We start from the raw sequence: 21,160 nt of genomic DNA, 5'->3' as shown, positions 1-21,160 counted from the left end.
CCTATTTCTTGAAATTCTATTGATTTGCTCAGGTTATTCATGTTACTTGAGAGAATGTAAAATAATTTTTTTTGTACTGTAGATCCAGAATACATATCTTCTGAAATCTACCGTAAGATTGCAGGAAAATAAACTAGCAAATAGCAAGTATAATACTACACGACTCCTATTAAATCAAACAAGGGAGAATCAAATCAGAGCAAGCAGAGCCGTTGGCAATCACTTTCAATGATTTTTGAATTTCATGTAATTTTTTTCATCCCTATCAACATTTCTGGCCTCTGGGTATAATAGTTTAATATCCAGGAGGAACGCCACGCTGGGGAATTTCTACATGATTAATACCAAGACAATTAATTCAAACTTATATATTGTACGTTGACCTTTAAATAAAGTTTTAATGAAGTTTCTATAGAACAGCTATGTATTAATAATGACAGTATCAAATGCATCATCAACGAGATTGATTTAGTTCAATCTAACTTGAGGACATTATCCTCAATGATAAATCAAATAACCACAATTGCATTAAAAAAAATGCAGGGTCTACCGTCTACGAGAATGTGAACATTCAGATTCATCAGTAACAGGTCTTGGAAGCTTAACTTCATTCCCAGGGGACATCAGACGGCTGAAAATTGTTGTCAGCCTCATCCCACGAACTATTTTGCAACTGCTTACCATTTTCTTCCTCGCCCCATTGAACTTCGGAAGGATTCCCATTATCTGCATCATCCCATGGCGTATCAGACAACTGAAAATTGTCAACACAATCATAGCCAGAGTCGAGCTCTTGTGCCTTCTCCTTCCCGGTACACCCTTCCATGCTGAATTCCTCCCTTTCGGGTAGGAAACAACCCTTATAGGAGCCATTGTCCACACAATACCACAAAAGCTTGTTCCAGTGCAGATCCTATTGTGTCACAGAAAAATACAGGCATTAGCATATATCAGAACAAACTGCTTAGGTAATGGTGCCTTGAATGTAAAATCAATTTCTTGTAGCTAATCTATCAAGAAAAGAATCAGAAACAAAAATATGTTATGTTGGGAAGCAAGAATTACCTCTACTACAACTCGACTGTCTATACGTAACGCACTGGTTATCAAAATGTGGTGTTTCGACTATTGCACGATTTAAAAATGTTAAGTAACGTAGATAATATATTAGTTGTAACATTTTTTAAAAGTTAACATGGTAGACATTTGATCCAACGAGAATAAAAAATAACGAACTACAACTAGAAAAATAGCAACGAGGACAATTGACTTTACCTTGCAAAGTATATGTGGATTCCCAATCACAACGAGCAAAGACCTTGCTCGGGTGATGGCAACATTGAACCTTCTTGAATTGCTCAAGAATCCCAAATAATGTATCCTGTCGAATTCATTATGTTTAACAGTTGAACGAACGGTAGATATAATAATAACTAGTCTCTCTTGTCCCTGAAACTGTTCAACACTACCAACTTTGATGTTTTCCCTTCCGAAACTTTGGAGTGCACTTCTTGTTTTAAGTACTTGCTGTCTGTAAGGAGTTATAACCCCAATGTCTTCCTCTTTCAGCCCTTGCGACTCTATTAATTCTTCTATTACATCAACTACCTTGCTCACTTCAGTTCTATTGAACCACGATGGATTGCTTCCTTCCCTTTCATCGCAACCTTGAATGCCGATAAAAAGTAAAGGAAAATCTTTATCCGGGACCAGGCCTTCCCACGAAAAAATGGAGCTTTCCTCTTTGCATGGCTTTAACACCCCATCATAAAACAGTTGTGATGGAAGACGCAGTATTGCTGGATGCGTACGATAATTTCTAACTAATTTTGTCATATAATTATCATTTCCAGAATAATATAGCTCATAACCAAAAAGTCTCTCCAAATATGAAGTTCCAAGTCCATAGCTTTCAGCATCTCGAGAAAAAATAACAGGACCTAGCTGCATAGGATCCCCAGCAAGAACAACAACAGTACCTTTTGAATAAAGTTGGGAGAGAGGAACCATAGTCTCAGGCTCGGAAGCTTGCCCTGCTTCATCCAAGAAAATATAAGAGAAATGACCTCTTTTGATTCCTTCTGCATAGAGAAGAGAGGCACTTGTATATGTTGATATTATGATCCTATGCTTCATTAGGTCAAAATATGAAGGACACTTGAATAAGAAATCTTCGACATAGCAAAATTCGATATGGCCAGGATTGACATCGTCGAAAGGACGAGTGAATGCATTGAGACGAAATATTTCACTTCTATCAATATTCATTGATCTTTTACTGGTAAGCCTCTCCAATATATGGTCAGCTGCACTATTTGAAGGTGCACATACAAGAATTCGAGCATTTCTTTGTCCAACGTAAATCTGGAGGATAGCTTCAACGAGTGTCATTGTTTTTCCAGTTCCTGGGGGGCCATGAATCACATATGGTGACCCTCCTTTGGAAGCAAGGATCATCTTGATTGCACTCAGTTGCTCCTCATTTAGAGCACATGATATTGGCTCAAATGGTTTGGGTTGTATGAGCTCCAGTTTGGATGATCGAAGTGGGAAAAGGAAATTTTTGTCCAGACGCTCAGCAGCTTCAATGGCCTGATACAACCTTCTCATACCCGTGCGGTTATAGGAGAACTGTACGTTATAAAGCTGACTCTCTCTGTGATTTTTGTGAAATTTTTGGTCAAACTTCAAGTATATTTCTTCAGCCTCCACATGGTGAATGTAGCCCTGTAATAACCGAGAATTTCATCTTCCAAGGAAAACTCACTGATTACACTAGGAGACTGTGAAGTCATTATATTAAAGAAGTGGAAGTTTTTGGAACACACCGCAAGTCAGAGACCACGTGACATATGATTTTGAATGATCACACGCTTCTAATGAATAATGGTTACGATTAGTTAACCTCTTCCTCTGATATATAGCTATTTTCAAGGAATGTGCAATATTACAAGTCTAAGCAGACATTAATCCAGAAAGGACATCTTTGCTGAAGTATGAAGCAGCGTTGAGTGAGTCACATAATTTCAGAATAATAAGAGAAGATGTTAAATAGCCAACATGGGTTTAAGTTTCAGAAGAAAACACACGTAATGTCCTTGATTCTACGCCAAGCACACAAAAACCAGTAACAGATCTATAATCTGGCAAAAGCATAAATGTCTCTTCAGAGGTTTAAGTAGAGGATGATTCAAATTTGTATGCTTGGAATTTACGTGCATTTTTTTACATAAGTTGCTGATATTCTTAAAAATTCCAAACTCAAGTTCTGAAGCCAGTGCTGCGGGGTAGTTTTATTTTTCTCGCATCTGCAGTGAGGAGAATTTGGAGGCACGACATGGTGATCAAATCAACAAGATTTGTATTGGGTTGTAGCATCAGAAATTCAAAAATCATAATATATCCTAGCTTAAGAGAAGTGGTTTTAAATTAAGAAAATGCTTTGAAGACTATTCAATAGCAATTATTCTGAAGCCACTGAATAGGAATATAATGTTAGTAACTTTTTATTGTATTGCTCAATGATGACTGCTGTGCCGTATCAATGAATCTTCATTTCGCAAAATTAACTCTCTGCATTTTGAGACAAACCTGATAAGGAACATTTTCAGGGGCATCCTCAGATGCAATATTGACATATATGTAATCCCCGGTAACAAGTGATGGACGCCTCTCAGCCAATCCTGGGACCTGAAGAGACAAGAACTGCTTTTTCTTGATCTTCATAATGACAGACTCCATGTCATATGTGCGCATGTCGGCCTGAAGTAAATAAACAACTTTCACAGCTGATATAAGCATTGCGTTGCTTAGGATGTACGATACAAATGTAAGAAGAGACCTATACTGTATATCAAATGGGCACAAACCTCCAGTTTTATCTCTTCCATAGCAATCAAAGTCTTGAAATATGAACCATAGTTTGTCTTAGTAAGGCCCGCACCAACTGCGGCAGGAATCTGTTGGTTTAATACCATATCCCGGATATTTGCAGGAACGGGATAATTTCGTAGCCGGTTATTATGCGAACGACTTGAACCCTTGGAAGGGCGACGTCCCACAATAAAAGAAACATTTGAAGCGTGAACATCAACAATGATTTGTTTCTTATTCCTTGTTCGGGAAAATGGTTTAGCAGAAGACAGCGACTGAGAGATCTTGTCTTCTGCCAGCAAGAAAACTAACCTTTCTATCGTCTCATCGCCGATACTGAAGTGCACAGCTGTTGTATGTACCCCAATTTCCTTAGGTTTGCAAGACAACCAGACAGTCAGAGTCTGTCCAGGACTCAGCACTCTGTCATCCAAGGAAAATGATTCCATGAAATCTTGGATATATTGCAAATCAGAATTGACATTTGGAGGCTCCATCAAGGAAATTGTAAATGAATTCTCGGGTTTTGAGTCATATATACTGACTGACCACAGATCTAAGGGTTCCACCCCAATGTTTTTTATGGTAACGGAATCAAACACAGTTTCTCCCACAACTCCTGACTGAGGTTTTCCTTGAACCAATGGGAATGGAACAGAAATATTGAAGATTGAGCTCTCGTTGGAAGGGTTATAGCTACAAATCGATCTGCAATTTTCAAAATCAATGAATCCAATGTCCCCTTTATCTCCAATGACCGAGTATTCATCATCAGATTTATCACAAACTGAACTCATTGATGACTATAAAAAACCTGCAAATAATCTGAAACATTCAGTTACACAAACCATGCAAATCCCTCTTTATCGTCTTGAAGAAGACAGGGACAAGATTTTAGCATTACAACAGATGAATGCAGTTAACCAAAAGGCAACGAGGACCACAAAAATCATTCCATGAATTAAGACAACAATCTAACAAACAGACACTACCAATGGTTATTTTAGGTAGCATCAATTTTTTTATGCAACTTCAAATATATGATCCGACAGAAAAGTACTCATAAATTGATAAATTTTGATCACAAGTGAAACTCATTTAATTATCACGTGACTTTCATTAATTTTTATAATGATATAAGAAAATTAGAGATACTAAGGCACGTGTTGTGGGCTCTCTTTCAAGTTTTTAATTTTTCTGATGTAACTAGATATCAGAAAGTCCAAAGGCCTAATGAGGGCAACAAAGAGTCAGCAGAAATCAACGATTCGTGGGCTATCTTTCAAGTCTTACAAGCATATAACAGTATCACACTATCACACAAATATCCAAGACAGTACGCAATGTCCAAGAATGGAGACTTCTTATTTTATTGTTCTAGCTGACTATCATGCCATATTATCTTATCAGTACCTGATAAGAAATCATGATACAGTTATACACTGACCTGATGCAGAAATGTGGATATGCTATGTCTGAGCATCAGTGGATAAGAATCAATTTCATAAAATGAAAGGGAAGGATGGAAGAATTTACTTTATTACCATCTTGAAAGATCAATTCCGCGGCAAATGGAGTAATATGCGTGTAATTCTCGAAGATACGCAATTAAACTCCCAGTGATGCAAGGAAAACTGAGTAAATTTAGGAAATAAAAATGATGATGTTCGGTGGGCCTTATAAAACATTTTAAGATGAGAATTTACGATGTTTGAAAGACATGTGATCTTATTAACCATCTTTTACCGTATCTTAAGCCAGTTAAGATTCAGAATCGTCAATACTAATCGAATTATCATCCTTCAATAGGAGTATACAGCCCAAAAATAAAAAAAAACAAGTTAATAGAACATAAGTTGAAATAACCAATCAACTGACCTAAAGTTCTCTCTCATAAAATTGCAATTACACCACATAACTTCAGACAAATGCAACCAAATCCAAATTTACTTAAAAGAGAACCAAAATCTTATCCATAATTCAACTCTGAGGTACGATCATTAACCGTTCTCAAATCACAAACAAAAATCTTCAACGCTGCATGCAACAATGTAAATCTACACCACCAACGTAAAGAGATATCGGCTCCTCGAAATGATTATTTATTCATCCATCAAAAACTTCACCTAAGAATTAATTAAAGCAACACTACCAAATCAAATGTATATAAATTAACTTAACAAATCGAATGCAGACAACCAAAAAACATAAAATAAAAAACGTAACCCCAAGAAACTTAGTGCCCAAAAAAAAAACTAAGAACCATACCTTCTATTTCGCGAGCACGAAAATCACTGCAGATTAAAAGAAAACTTGAGCGGCTTGCAAAACGATAAACTGATTAGCAGAAATCCAGTGAACAGTGGATGATTAGATAATTAAAACATGACGGCTTCGTTGAAAACAACAGGCAAAAAAAGTAGCAAATGTGTACACTGAAAGGAAAACAACGAAAGGGCTTCGGGAACAAGCCAAATTAATGCAAATGGTGAAAAGGGTTGGAGGATTAGATACCAAATTTACGACTTTCGGGGGGAAAAAATGAAGCCTTTCAGAGATCGAAAGGTGTCTCCATCGCAAAGACAACGGAGAAGCTAAAACTAAGAATTGGAAGGTGGATTCTACCGTGTACTGGGCTCAACAGTCTGACTCTGTCCTAGGTTGCTTTATGTGTTAATTTAAGTTTATATAATAATAATAAAAAGTTTGATTAAATTAATTAAAACGATAAAGTGATCATTTAATCATCATTAAAAAATGAACAGATTTTAAAAAAAGGGGAACGCGTTTATGTGTTGATTCTATGCATACAATAATAATATGTTCATTGAAGTAATTAATACAATTAACTTATAATTAATCGTCATTAAAATAATGAAGATTTGAAAGGGAAAATGAATTCGGTGGTTCCACCTTTTACTTGTTTAGCAGTTCTATCATTTAATCTAATTAATTATATTTCATAAAAATAAAAAAATTTAAAAACCTGTATTCACGCATGCAAAGACATCGATGAACTATATACATTAATATATAAACACAAGTTTTGAAAGCAATCATGTACCTAAACAAACAAATACCTTGCATCAAGTTTTGGTAGTAAATTTTTCAAGATTTGGAGAGCATATTTTCTGTCAAAGGTGACTCTTCTCTTATCAAATTTAATGTTATTACCAACTACAGTCCCGCAGAAGAATGAGAGAAAAGACTGAAATATGCAGAATTCTCATGAATAAATTTGAAATTCAGATATTAATTTCGTTTCAAACAAAAATATGCAAAAGGTATGAACAATAAAATTCTCCTTTGTATATCGTAGCAAAAATAATACATAAAAAGTAAAGGTTTGACAAGAAAAAATTGACAAATACCCTGAATGTGTATATTCCAACCTCATAGAAGATAATCACATTTCGACCATTCTCAAAAAGAAAAAAATTAATGACATTTCTTGAAATTTTTAAAAGAAACATGAAGATGAAGTTTCAAATATTGTCAGCGACTCCGCGCAGGCGTGTGCATTTGACTAGAACCTACTCAAATGAAATCTTCCTGTGAAGGGCTTAGCTAGTTAAATCCCTGGAACCCAAGCTTCCAGCATATTACAAATCAAACCCAAAAGGAGTTCCAGTATGACTTAGAATCCATCAGCAAATTCAGTTGATAAATGAAGATAAGAGTTTCAGAAACCCCTGTAAACCCTAAAGCTGAAGCAATGGGTGCATCCTTGATAGAGTTGCGCCATGCATATTCTCTCGCCCCATCCTTGTCTACAATTTTGATCACAAAATTCGGTGGTGCAACAACCAGCCTGGTACGTATTTCTAATATGCACTTATCTACTAAGCCAATGGCTTCTTCCACAGTCATGTCTCTTCGGTAGTGCCTATCCATTGTGGAAACAGCGAAGTACGCTCCATAGCCAAAAGCAGCTTTATCAAGATGTAATCAAGGAAGTACAGGGACAGGCCTTTCTCTTTGTCATAACCGGCAAGTATAATATTCACCATGTATGGATTCTGGAGACTTAAAAAACCAGGTATATTAGAGGACAAAGGTATGCAGGTAAGAAGCATAGTGATAGAAACTATAAACTACTCAATTTTATACATCTTTGACTATCTAGAAAGATCTTAAAGGCCTTCCTAAGTTTCTATTGTTCCAATACCCATTGACCAGTGAAATGGGTAAATTCCAGAGTACACAACATCACTAAACGGTGAATGTTACTAAAGTATCAAGCACCATCCAAAGACAACGGATTTGATAGATTTACAATTGTGTTAAAGAAATGCCTTGCCAGAGTCTCTGACCATACAGAAACTACATGTCATGTTAGGAGGCAAAAATGACTACTCCAAATACAACAGAAGCGTTTGTTAGAGGTTATCAGCTAGACTTTCGGCTAAAACAGATGAAGTGACACCAAAAAAATGAAAAATACTTTCCCACAAGAGGGAAAATAGGAAACAAAGTATTATTCGTGTATGAGGATATGCTTAGATTGATTAACTTTGAGTGTTCGGATTCTAGTTTTCCAGGGCTAAGTGTGGCAACTGAAAACCCGAACTTGAGGTAAGGGTTGTGAATTGTGATGACACCAAGATTTTTGGAGAAGCAGTGACACCATTAAGGTAGCAAACAACGATCTTCATATAATGTATATACTGAATAAGACTCAGATTCTATACATTTGTTTCAAGTAAAGTAGAAGAAAAAATATAGATTAGCTAGTTAGACATAGTTATTCAGTAAGAGAATTCGGTCACTCTTATAATTCAATTTTAGGGAAAAAAATTTATCAACTAGCTTTTAAGTATTCTCCAACTATATTTTTAAACCCAACATTAAGAAAACAGTAAAGTGAAAAAGAACAAATCATTTGTCATTCAGAAACATCTAAAGAAAACAGTCTACCTTTCTCAAGGCTGTGGCGAGCTCGCTTCTGGTGAAATTTGCAGCGGCTGCAGTGGTCAGAGGCATGGCATTAAGAAATTGGTACAGGGCCACATTCTTCTGTTTGTACTCAGTAAACTAAGCCCTAACACATCAATCCACAAAAAACTTAACTCACCACTTAGCTAAAGCCGACAACTCATTGAATCGTGCAAAAAATGTCAATTAGGAAAGCATTTTATTACAATGGAAGCATACATTATCAACCGGGATTCGTAGATAATGTAATCTTTGATGGATTGAACTGTATTACCAAATCTTAATCCTTAATTCTTTATTATAATTGATCTCCATAAGAATTATTATCGATCCTAATAAAATGGCATAAAATTTTAGAACGAAAACTCCATATCCGTAGTTAGCGAAGCCTATTTTTTAGAATGACAGTTTCCTTGAAATGCAATTACTATTAATAAGATTGTATCTGGCTAAGAAGTCTAGATCAAAGAATGAAAGGTTATGAAAGAATTTTACTAAATAGTGAGCTTGTAGGGGTCCACCTAAAGATAGAACTAATTAATCTTGTCTATCACTTAAGATAATACTTCATTGAGTTTTTTGCGAGCCTTCACAAAGATTAAATAGGGAAGCAATCTGTAAACCATAAAGAGTCAATCTTGTTCAGCAAGACATTTATCCAACGATGGAGAAAGCTCATAATTCAGTTGCTCCAGCAAGTCCCTGATCAAGGAACTCTCGCTTCAAAGAAATAGATCCTACGAACTCCAGAAAATAAACCCAATCCCCAATGGTCAACAACAAATACATCAACCACAATAATGATCTTGCTTATCACTTGAGATAATATTTGAATGTGATACTTCGAAGAGCTTGGAGCGAGCTTCCGAAACTCTCTTTTGTGTGACAAATCTCTCGCCACAAAAGGTACGAACAGACGAGGCTTTGCCTGTTGAGAATAATTGTGCTAATATAGCATATGGTACTTGAATCATGATAACATTGTATAAATTCGTAGAGTATAATCAGAAATAGAAAAAATTCAAATTAAATATATGTTAAAATTCTAAGCTTGATTCTTAAACCCATAATAAACACAACAATAAAACAAACCCATGTACTAAACATCAAATCAAACAAAAGTCACAAACTACAAGCATTTCACGCGCTTCATTTAAAATGCAGTAGATTACCCAATAAATAAAATAAATCATCAACCAAATAAAAAAGGGATTTCACCGGTCGCCCGCTCCCCGGACGCTCCCATGATCTTGTGAGAATCTAAGACCATGATTTTGTCCTCGTTGGTCTTGTGCACAAGGATGCTGTGAACCGCAGATGTGTCCGCCGCGACTATAGCAAAATCCTTACCCACTAGTCCAAAAACTGACTCATACTTAGATTGAAGACTCGGCTACGGATCAGATTCCTATCCGCTTCGCTTTTTATTCACACCACCTCGGTTTTCAACTGCTTTGTTTTTCTGCTATGCTGGACCAGTGGACCTCGAGTTTCGGTAAGAAGGGGTCAGGACTCGGGCCTTGAGAACAAAAACGCTAAAGCGTGTTAGCAAAGAAAAGTCGCACTTCTTCTGACTTCATTTTAGAGTATATTTTTCTTAAAAAAATATCGTTAGCTTGTGTGTGATGTCTTACTTATCAATTTTGTGTACCAATCGATTCATGAAAAACATTCCTAAAGTTTGTAAATTTTATTTATGGTGACATGTATGTAATATAATTTTTTCTTTCACGTTGTCAAATTAAATTTATTGTTGGAATATCATATTGTGACAATGATTTTACATGCATCAACAAATATAAGATTAGAAATTTTACTTTTGTAATCGATAAAATAACACCTCATAGATCAGAATTTATCATACAAGTTTATAGATTTCAATCTTTATTTATCCACTACCCTTTCACGCAACAACATTTTCTCCCCACTAATATCTCAGTTTCCCCATTTTCCCCTCAATTGAAAGCATATCTTTCCTATATTTGAAGAAAGACAACAACCAAACTCACTCCCAAAATTGTAATCGCTTACGTCACCACCCCACCACAGCCACACCTTCTCCACCTCTCTAGCAATATATCATCGCTTGGAAGCCGTCAAGGTCACCAAGAATTATGTTAACCCAACAACACACATCAAAGAATGCTACTAGACTCTGATTTTTATTCATAATATGTAGAGTATAATTGAAGAGGCTTGCTACATTTGTATATACGGAGGCTCTGTAACATAATTGACACTAGAAAAAAGAATAATATAACGTATGTGTCCCGTTTGCTAGTAGCAATGGTTTGTAAAATGATGTTTTGTAAAATTTCTCCGTATAAAATATGCTGACTCGACCAACCTCAATTAAAAAAATGTTTGAATCAACTGTCATATGATAATATTATTATTAACAAATTATAGCGTGAGCTCGGACTCCTGCATGCATGTGTCTGTGTCTCTGTGTGTGTGTGTGTGTGTGTGTGAGACAACCAAGAACACAACTTTTCAGTAAAAATCATTAGCAGCAAACATCGAGCACAAGGCCCTCTTTACAGAATTCAATATTGTGCTTTCTGTCACGTTAGCAATGAGTGTTACACATCAGATTCTCACTTCTTTTCTTCGCTTAAAAACAAAAGTTAAAAAGGGGCATCATTATTTTGACCATATACATTCTCCCCTGGTCAAGAATATCTACCCTAACAAACAAAGAATCATCAGACATTAACAAGATGAAGCAAACAAGATTCTTGTATTCCCACCTTCTCTGTTACTCACCTATGGCCTTAACACAAAACAGACTCATGCCTTAGTACCCATGCTGAAGAAGGCGATCCATCACACCTCGTAATGGAGACTCAAATTACTCAAACGGAACTTAGAGATGGCATGTATTGGGAAATTGTGAATCTTGAAATTCAAAAACTCGATGTTGGAAGAACGTAATCAGTTAAGGAGTAAGCGTTAATCATGTCACACCGTGTCAAGTTTGCCTTCGGAGAGTAGCATATGCACGTCTGATCAGAGGAAAAGGAAGAAAATTAGACTAAAATCATAAGCATGCTGCAGAATGTATAAAAATCAAGGACAGAATTGCCTTTATCGGTTAGTGAGAGGAGATGTCCTTATCTATTGTCAGATTGGTGTTTCTCAGTAGCATCTGGCGACCTGCAAAAAGGGACCAATTAGACACGAGAAATAAAAAGAAAACATTAAAAACTCAAGGGATAAGACAACTGGATGCATCACTAGACAAAATCTGGGAGACAGTACGAAAAGGGATTGTAAACAAGGCATATATATTATACACGAATCATAGGTGGAGCCGAGCATGACATGTTCAGAATTAATTGTTTGTTGATATACCAAAAACAATAGCTGATAAAAAGGGAGCAACTCAATGGCGTACCCATGTAAGAGTTCCTTCAAAAGAAAGAGAGTTCTGTATAACCATGTGAATATGGTAACATTTCCTCCACCTCAATTCTGGAGGTCGAACGACTCATGCTTTTCCTCAACCGGCTGGGAACCGATTCGACTTCGGCCCAAAACACACTGGAGACGGGTCTATGATCCGAAAACCTACATTCCCCACGAACATATGATAATTGTTGAAGACCAGTACCATACCATAAAATCCGGTCACACCTTTATATACAGAAAGATATAAATCAGCTCCAGCTAGATATAGACCAAAGCATCTTCAATTAACTAAATCATATTAGATACATTTACCATGCAGGTGTCCTTCGTTTCTCCTTTGGATGCATATCATCCCCTGCATATCTGTCTGAATTATGCGAATATTTGTATGTTGGTGGAAAATATATCTTCCCTTCTTTCCAGCCATCAAATACTCGACCTTGTCTATGCTCAATCCGTAGCTATCAGGAAAATAAAGCATAGTTAAATATCGGCAGATGGACAAACAAAATCAAGCCAAATAATTTCAAGAAACTGAACAGATCTGTCCTCAGTAAGAGTAAGATGTCATACTTGGTCCTTTTCTAATAAGGCTCTCCAATTTTGCATTTCAATGAGTGCTTTAGCAGATCGGTATGGCAGTGCTATACGATAGTTCAGATCTCCCAGCCAGATAGTTCGACTACATCAAAAATTAATTATCATTAAAAAGGCTTTGTAAACCAATGATAAGCACAAGAATAGTTGAACAAATAATTTCCCTTTTGACTATGCTCAAAGGCACTCGATAGCAAGAAAATACACCTGATTTATCAGATTAATTTTTTTAAAAAAAAAAATCACCTCCTTAAAACAAACCAAATGTTTAAGATCTTACTCATGTCCAAGGATTGTCTCTGGGGATTTCTCATCATTGATGCAGTTAACTCGTGGGAATCTTGTTTTTCTTAAGATCTCTATGACATCGGCATTTCTTCGTAGTTCATCACCTTCCTTCTGACCAGATGTCAAATGGCTGCATACGAAACAAAGGCTGGTCTGATGCAGCAACATGCTGATTGAAATGGATCCCTGCCATAAAAGAACAATACTGCCCCTTGGTTAATTATTTTAAATTGCCTAAATACAAGCAAAAACAACAATATTAACACACACGACTACCTTATTGCCAAGGTAACCCATCAATCCTCGACCAACACAAGAAACCTTTATGTTCCGAACAAATTCTCTCAACTCACTTCGAACCCAAACAGTAAGAAAAACACCGACCATTTGCTTGCTTGCCACCAAAGAGTATCTAGAGCATTCGGGCATCATAGCTGCATCTTCCCCCTGATTAGCACTTAACGACATTGGAGAATACAACACCGTACTAGGTGAATCCCCAGGCAAATAATCCTCATCAGACCCCAATCTCGAGAAATCACTAGGCCTCTGACCCCAAGAATAGTCACTAGGCCGCCGACTTGAAGAATAGTCACTTGGTCGATGACCAGAGGAATAGTCACTCGGGCGACAATCACTTGGCCGCTGACTGGAAGAACAGTCACTTGGCCTATAACCCCATCTCATATTTGGTACAAAGTCACTGTGTCTATGTCCAAAAATTGTTCTTTCACAAACACTGAATCGCCTGTTGAGGCAAGTTTGTGGTGTAGAAGAGTCAATTTCAATTCCCATTCGTTGTGGAGTCTGGAAAGATCGGCGATGAAGGAAGGCCGAGGCTTTGTGCCTGGCTGACCCCTCGAAATCTTCATTCCACTCGGCAATCGGCTCAGGGACAGGTGACGGTGTATAGCACACACTTCCTCCACTAGCGCCAGGAGCATTATTTAGTGTTCTTTTGATAAGAGTAAGCCACTTTTTGGCAGGTCCATTGTCTTCCGCACCAAGGATGTTACTAGCGTTCAAAGGGACTATTTCTTGAAATCTATAAGATTAACACAATTTTTTTTAAAAAAAGTGGCAGTCGGTATATATTTGTACTCACGAATTGAGATCATACCCGAGTACATAAATTTCAGCAGGTGGTGCAGAATGTAGCCAATTATCTAAGTTCATATTGCTTGGCGGCGATTTTCCTCCCACATTCCACGTTGATGCAAAGACGCTTAAATAAGAAATCAGTAAACGGAAGAACGTCAACAAGGGCTATATACTCGGGAAATAAGCATAACTCTTTTGATGAAACAAACCTATAGTTCTGGATATTTATAATCTGAGGGTGATCAAGATAGCCTCTCCCCCGCCTGGAACAAGACCGTGAATGGGAAAGGGAATGCTCCACATTCTTTGTTGATTTTTCTGCATTCAAAATCAATGTCAACGTCAAATAGAAACAGTCAAATGTGTAAACATAGGAATCAAAATTGATCATGAACATCGCGTGTCAACTTATATTTTCAAACGTTTGTCATTGTGAACTCATAGTTGAGAGATATGATGCTGTAAACCAGTTTTACCTTTCTCGATTGCGGATTGTCCCCTTTCAGAGAACCTACTCCGCCGTTCACCATTTCCACCTAGTCAAGAAAATATCGTTATTAAAACCCCACTGCTAAATACAAACCTCGGTTGACCTCACATGATTCAAATCTTGCTCATAAACGGTCAAGTGGTCAAAACTCCGAACTTATAATTTTATGAAGAAAGCAAAGAAATAAGACCAGTATGTATATCATAGATAAATTAAACTTAACTCAAAACTATTGTAAATTTAATTAATGGTGAAGTAGAAGACAAACCCGTGAAGACAAAACAAGAGAATGAAAAAAAAAAAAAAAAAAGATTTTTTTAACCAACCTAAAAAGGTATAATGTTAAAGTTTAACCCGGTTTAATCTCGAAATAAAAATCAAGGCAGGCTCCAAAATACTAATCAAATGGAAAGCGCCACTCTAACTCAACAAAGATGACTACTCACCTCTATAAACAGCTTCATCATCTTGATATTCCCCGCTTTTGCACTTGATATTGAACCATTTTCTAATCAATTTCTTTGACCATGAGAGCTTCACGTAACACCCAAAGAAATAATCAATTCAGCAAACCAAAAAACAAGATTTGGGCATTAAATTTCATTTAAAAGATATAAAAAAAATACGGGGGAAACTAAAAACCTTGTTTTTCTTTGAATCCCCATCCTTCATTGTTGCGCCTATTTCTGATATTTGATCAGAGAAATCCCAGATATCAAAAGGAAAATGGGCCCTTAAAAATTCTTTACTTTCCGGCAGAAAGAAATGAAGATTGCAAATGGGGCCTTCACAATTTTCAAGCACATTGAATTCTAAGAACCTGACCATGCATCCATGAATCAAGATTCAATTTTTTCCAAGAGTCGTCACTCCAATGTTCATTCTAACAGCCTTTACAGGCACTATATTTGACAAAATATATAGTAATAATCCACACTTGAATAACAGAGAAAATGAGACAAGGACCAACTTAGGAACAAGACAAGGCAATTACGAGAGGGAGAGAGAGAGAGTGACGGAGAATGAATTTAGAGGGGCCTTTTTTCCTCAATCTACACTGCTTCCTTCTCAGTAGCAAAATGGCAACAGCAATGCATCGAATTTGAGCTGAATCAATAAAGTGAACAATGCAGCACTCTCTCACACGCACAAAAGCGTGTTTTTTGTGCTTTGTTTTTTAACCCCATATCCCCTGGGAGACCCAGCATGATTAGAGAGAAACGAACGACTAGCTCAGTGACACATTTGCAAACAAATTTTAAGGTTATGAATATGAATGGTTTTTCTTCCCGAGTTCTTCTAAAGATTGCAACTTTCCTCTCTCGTGTCGAATATTTCAAGAAAGTTATAATCAATTTACAAGGTCTATTGTAACTAAAATACTTGTATTTTTAAATCTGATTTCATAACCTCATGAAAAAATTTCACATTCCTTGGTAAAAATTAATCGTAACGAGACATGTACAACGAAACTTGTATAACTATTTTTCACTATAAAAAATTCAATGAAAAAATTTTATTTATCAAATTCCATGATATATTGAATATAATGAAAGGTTAAACACAATCCCTTTTCAGATGCATAGTTTGGGCCATTTTGGTCTTGCAAACAAAGATAAAGCGGCAAAAAGAACCCAAATAAAGCTAAAGTTCAGTGGGTAGCAGTAATAGTAACAAATTTTATTTGGTCTCAAAGTTTGTTTTGAAATGCTGCCATTTTGCTTTATACAGTGTCTTATTTACCACTTTCCTTGGGTTGTGGTGTTTGTTGTCTGTCTTTAAGACTTGTTTTCAAGGAATGTTCATTTGAGGAGGGTGTTGTCAATTGTTTGCTTGTAAAGCATTCTTCTCTACTGGTTCCATTCGCTACAATGAATTACTAAAAATAACATTTGCATTTAATTATATGATAGTAATGAAGTTAGGACAACAAATTATATCTGAGTCTAAATTCCGAACAAAAATTAATAGGATTAATTAGAGTAATATTTTAAATAGTTCGAGGATGTGTTAAGAAATGGATGTTAACAATGTTATGATAGAGACAAATGGTATTTTTCTATGATATTTTGGTTTCTTCTTTTTTATTTTATTGTTTCAAATTGTAGGATAGTCTCGTTAATTTTTATAAAATATAAATTAAATTAATTATAAAAAATATTGTATAAACATCAAAGCGTGCGTGGGTGCACTGGTTTGAAAAAAATGTAAGGGAATGTTTTGAAAAATGTGAGGCTGAAAACAGGCTTTGACATGTTTGACATGGGCAAATGTCTCAACTTAGAGACAAGCGGTACATGATCACTCTTTTTCAATGCAGTAGTTAGCATGATTTTTGTTTATTTCGGAATAATCAACTATACAATAATTTAGTTCAATGTTCTTTGAGAGTGTGATTTTGAACCCATGAGTATTTGTCTATGCATCAAATATTCAAGTAGTTGAATACATATGGAAAATTTGATAGTATTTTAATAACTTAAACTCTTTCAAACGTGGGAAACTCGTATATTTTAACATTCAAACCTCGCGTCATATCTGATAAAATATTATTTTCCTTGTTTTGTATTATAGATAAATTGAGATTGTATCTGATCTAAACTCTAAGCTCAAATATATGTTTTGTTTGAATACCATCATCGCAATTAACTTACGATGCCTTGATATATGGTCTAACCAATACTATTTTATATATTTTGATTTCCATTAAATTTAATGATACTTGGTCACAATTGTTTATATATTTAATATATTTGACGGCGGAAGTGCAATTTTTGGCCCTCAAACATGAAAAAGAAAATAAAATTCATTCAGAACCATAATAAGTGAAGCACCCACTACAGTTTAGACCTTAATTTGGGTCCCAAAAATTGTGACCATTAAGATTTTGATAAAGCGATGACTATTTTGATCCTCGTCGATTTAATGCTACATGTTAAATTGTTAATAATTGAGACCGGCCGGTTGGTTTTCTAGGGTAACGTAACATTTTTTGATTGATTATTCTCACAACATAGTACGAGCAATACAAAATCTGGCGATTTAGATTTTGACCAATTTATCATGATTTTGATTAATATACAGTGAATCATTGCAAGACATTAAGTTTACTTCCAAATTTAATGCTAAATTAACTTATAATTAAACTCTCTAATAAAATGGATTTATTTTTAAGATTTCTTAAAAAAAAAACAATTTGGTGGTTAAGAATCAAATACAACTTCGTTTGTTAAGAATGAGCGTGAAATTGTGAAAACATAAAAAGTATATTTCAATTTTGACAAAAAATTCATCAGCAGAAGCTTGCAAAATATCAGCAGCATCTAGAATTTTCACCCGCTCAAATTCAACATATGATAATTTTCAGCGGATATAATTCAACACATAATTCAGCATACGGAATTCAACAGTCGAAATCCAGCAGATCAACAATCACTATCCCAACAGTCGGTTACTGATTCAAACATGTAATTGAAGCATTAACTCGAAATCATAACATATAATGACATGTAATGATCATTAAATGAGAGACTAACAGTTAGATAATTAAATATATATTTGATCAGCGAGGTGTGTACAAGAAATTTAAATAGATAATAATTTAATATATATTTGGTCACATGAAACATCACTTAGTGAATTTCTGAAATCTGCATTTCTGAGACTTGTTCATATTTGTTCATCCTCCCTTTGGTTTAATTTGTTCGGGTGGGTATATGATATATAGCTGAGCATACTCCGATGTGATCATATCGTGGCATGATTGTTAATTGAATCCAATCAAAACTGCCTCTCCTTTCAATTTTTTTAAGGATGTCTTTCTTTTAATCATTTCGAGAGAGAAAAAAATAAATAAATAAATAAAGTAAAAAAAATGTGAATGTTCAAAGAAACAAATAAAAGTTGGGGAATTGCCTGAAAACTAAGAGGTCGTGGGACATAATTGGTAGAATGATGAATATCTAAAGGACAAGAGGATGTGACCCTAGCTGCTTCAGGAAAGGTTCGACACTACCCCACAGGATCTGGTTAATTGATTTTAAAGAAATTGATGGACCTCATGTACATGTGTATAAAATTTGGGCCTTTGATCTTTTCATGGGGACAGTGCCCCACAAGGTAGGATGAAATCTTCCCTATTTTAGCTTTGACGAAATTTAACGCATATTTGCATGAAAAGAATTTCAATATATGAATTAATGTTTTAAAATTCAACGATAGTATGATTAAAGCATGTTGCCAATTCCATTTTATTGTGCCTCATTGGAGGGTGGTGGAACATGATCGAGTATTTGTTTATGTCTGAGTGACATCGCATCTCAAAATAATTGTTTGTCTAGAGCTAAATCATTTCATATTTGATTATTTTACCATTTTGCATGTTTGTCTCTATCATTTCCATCACACGAGTCATCCGTGCTTAAATGTAATATAAATCAATTTGTTTCAAATATACAAAAAAAATTAAATAATAAATAAAATTTAGATGACATAATATACATTTCTAATATATCTATATATATAATGGATAAATTGTGAATATCGAAAAATGACTATTCCTTGCTATTGCCTTTGAATATGGAAACATATCAATTGCTGCACCAAGAAAGTTAACTAATTTACTTTCAAATATGGACTCACTGAGGGGGGCAATCATAAATATTAAAAAATCCAGTAATGATATTATTATAATAGAAAATTTGAAAAGTTAACAAATATAATAAATGTGAAAAAATATAAGTTATATATAAATTTTGAGAATTTTTAATTTAGAATATGACTACTTCTAGTCTATATTATAACATACGATTTTATTTTATTAAACTTGAGATCTTAATATTAACAAACTTTGGTGTTCATGTTTTTTTTTATCAATACCAAATTTAACATTATTTATTCAAGAAAAAGTCTATTATCATAGATTTATTTACACACAAATATATTTAAATCTAATCTAAATTAAAACGATCATGTCATTTCTCACTTATAAATTATCATTAACAAATTTATAAATTATTATAAAAAATCACATTAAATAATCTATATAATTTTTATTTTTATTTTTAAGTAACTTTTAAATTTTGTGCACAATTTTTTTGACATATACATACATCACGTGTAAAAAGATACTTGTCACGAAGTTTAATGGACCGACTTATGTTTTGATCTTTGTTTTTGGACTGGGCTTTTTTGTTAAATTTTAAAATGGGCCTTTGCGATGCTTTGTGTATTAAGTCCAACATGAATTTCTAAAAGGGCCTGCTAATTTTAATTACTTCATTTTTAAAAAATATAATGTCCCGTGTCTCTAAAACCGAAAGAGGATCGACAATTCGTAGTTTTTCCCACGTTTTTTTTTCTTTTTCTTATCAATTAATCACTTTATGACTTAAATTTCTCGATCGTGTCTGCCTACCTGAATGTAATGACCTCACACCATTCATTTTTTTCTCAAGGTTGATCGAGGAGTTTTTGGGAACAAACTTTTGCAGAAGTCACGTCTTAAGAAATTACCCCAACGTAGTCAGTTGAATCATTTATTGTGACTATGTCACTATGTTTTTAGTTGAAAATCATATGCCAACTGCTATTGTTTTTTCAAATTTCTTCCTTTTTATAGTGCTTAAGTTTCATGTTTTCCGACCTGAAAAAAATTTATAAAATTAATATGTATTTGACTAAGAGTTCATACCATTTCAAACATTATCATTGGCTTGAAAACCATGTCTATAAATAAATATTTTGTAAAATGTCAATTTTAGTTTTGTATGCATTGGTTTGTAACATTTTTAGTCATGTATATTTCGTTAAATTATTTATAGTCATGTAACTATGTTTTTTTATTTAATTTTAGTTTTTTTTTTCAAAATCATGTGACTATATAGATAATATCATTATTAAAAAAATAATTACATTGTCAAATACATGTGTATATCTAAAAAAAATTCAACCGTTATTTACAATAAAATTGGCCATTTAATTACATGATTTTGGGAAAAAATGATTTAAATTGATGAAAACATAATTATATGACTATAATTGATTTAACGAAGAATATAAAACTAAAAATGTCACACACGGTACATATAAAGCCTAAATCTTATGCTTCTAAGTAAGAAAAGGTATCTAATTTATCTTTGTGTATGCATAAATTACATGCTATTTGAAAAACAGCATGCGATCAAATTTTTTCCCATCAATAGTTACCAAGTTCTTGCAACCATGATATCATATTCTTTTGCAATTTTCATTTATTTAAATTTAAATTCATAAAAAATAATATGCATATATGTTTTAAAAATATTTAATAAATAATGTTCGTATAAACAATTTTTTTAAAAAATATTGTTTCTTGAAAAAATATCGAAGCTACGGCGTCGATATGGAAAAATTTTTTACAACTTCTAAAAAAAATTATGGATTTTTTCCTCCCTTTTTTTGATTTCATGAAAATGGGGCGGAAAT

At 34.5% G+C, this 21,160-nt stretch overlaps 2 protein-coding genes and 1 pseudogene across 5 annotated transcripts; all 3 read right to left on the bottom strand.

Moving 5' to 3' along the window:
* Nucleotides 1-174: 174 nt before the first annotated feature.
* On the bottom strand, nucleotides 175-6,542 carry LOC142526355 (putative RNA helicase SDE3). Of its 3 annotated transcripts, none has more exons than XR_012815240.1 (6): nucleotides 6,142-6,542; nucleotides 3,870-4,687; nucleotides 3,592-3,762; nucleotides 1,276-2,727; nucleotides 551-913; nucleotides 175-330 (listed from the first exon to the last, which is right to left on the bottom strand). XR_012815240.1 is itself a non-coding variant. In XM_075630692.1 (6 exons), exons 3-6 carry the CDS (start codon nucleotides 4,668-4,670, stop codon nucleotides 608-610), a joined length of 2,730 nt encoding a protein of 909 aa, XP_075486807.1. In that variant the 5' UTR covers nucleotides 4,671-4,687; nucleotides 6,142-6,194; nucleotides 6,308-6,542; the 3' UTR covers nucleotides 391-607. The 3 variants fall into 3 exon arrangements, 2 of the variants coding, with proteins under 2 accessions (XP_075486807.1, XP_075486808.1); XM_075630692.1 differs by lacking the exon at nucleotides 175-330 and having other exon boundaries at nucleotides 391-913; nucleotides 6,142-6,194; nucleotides 6,308-6,542; XM_075630693.1 differs by lacking the exon at nucleotides 175-330 and having other exon boundaries at nucleotides 391-913; nucleotides 6,142-6,194; nucleotides 6,388-6,538.
* A 691-nt stretch (nucleotides 6,543-7,233) lies between these two features.
* LOC142526102 (proteasome subunit beta type-2-A-like) lies at nucleotides 7,234-9,029 on the bottom strand (annotated as a pseudogene).
* A 2,275-nt stretch (nucleotides 9,030-11,304) lies between these two features.
* LOC142527459 (type IV inositol polyphosphate 5-phosphatase 7-like) lies at nucleotides 11,305-15,973 on the bottom strand. Of its 2 annotated transcripts, XR_012815465.1 has the most exons (12): nucleotides 15,338-15,973; nucleotides 15,142-15,229; nucleotides 14,682-14,741; nucleotides 14,415-14,523; nucleotides 14,225-14,329; nucleotides 13,381-14,149; nucleotides 13,097-13,290; nucleotides 12,793-12,901; nucleotides 12,532-12,680; nucleotides 12,206-12,444; nucleotides 11,894-11,964; nucleotides 11,305-11,813 (listed from the first exon to the last, which is right to left on the bottom strand). XR_012815465.1 is itself a non-coding variant. In XM_075632273.1 (11 exons), the coding sequence occupies exons 1-10, from the start codon at nucleotides 15,521-15,523 to the stop codon at nucleotides 12,222-12,224; spliced, it is 1,992 nt and encodes a 663-aa protein (XP_075488388.1). In that variant the 5' UTR covers nucleotides 15,524-15,973; the 3' UTR covers nucleotides 11,305-11,964; nucleotides 12,206-12,221. The 2 variants fall into 2 exon arrangements, 1 of the variants encoding a protein (XP_075488388.1); XM_075632273.1 differs by having other exon boundaries at nucleotides 11,305-11,964.
* Nucleotides 15,974-21,160: the final 5,187 nt, after the last annotated feature.

Source organism: Primulina tabacum, chromosome 15 (genome assembly GCF_025594145.1).
Source record: "Primulina tabacum isolate GXHZ01 chromosome 15, ASM2559414v2, whole genome shotgun sequence".
Lineage (NCBI taxonomy): Eukaryota > Viridiplantae > Streptophyta > Magnoliopsida > Lamiales > Gesneriaceae > Primulina > Primulina tabacum.
The sequence above is the reverse complement of the archived record's forward strand: the minus strand, read 5'-3'. Positions and strand labels throughout refer to the sequence as shown.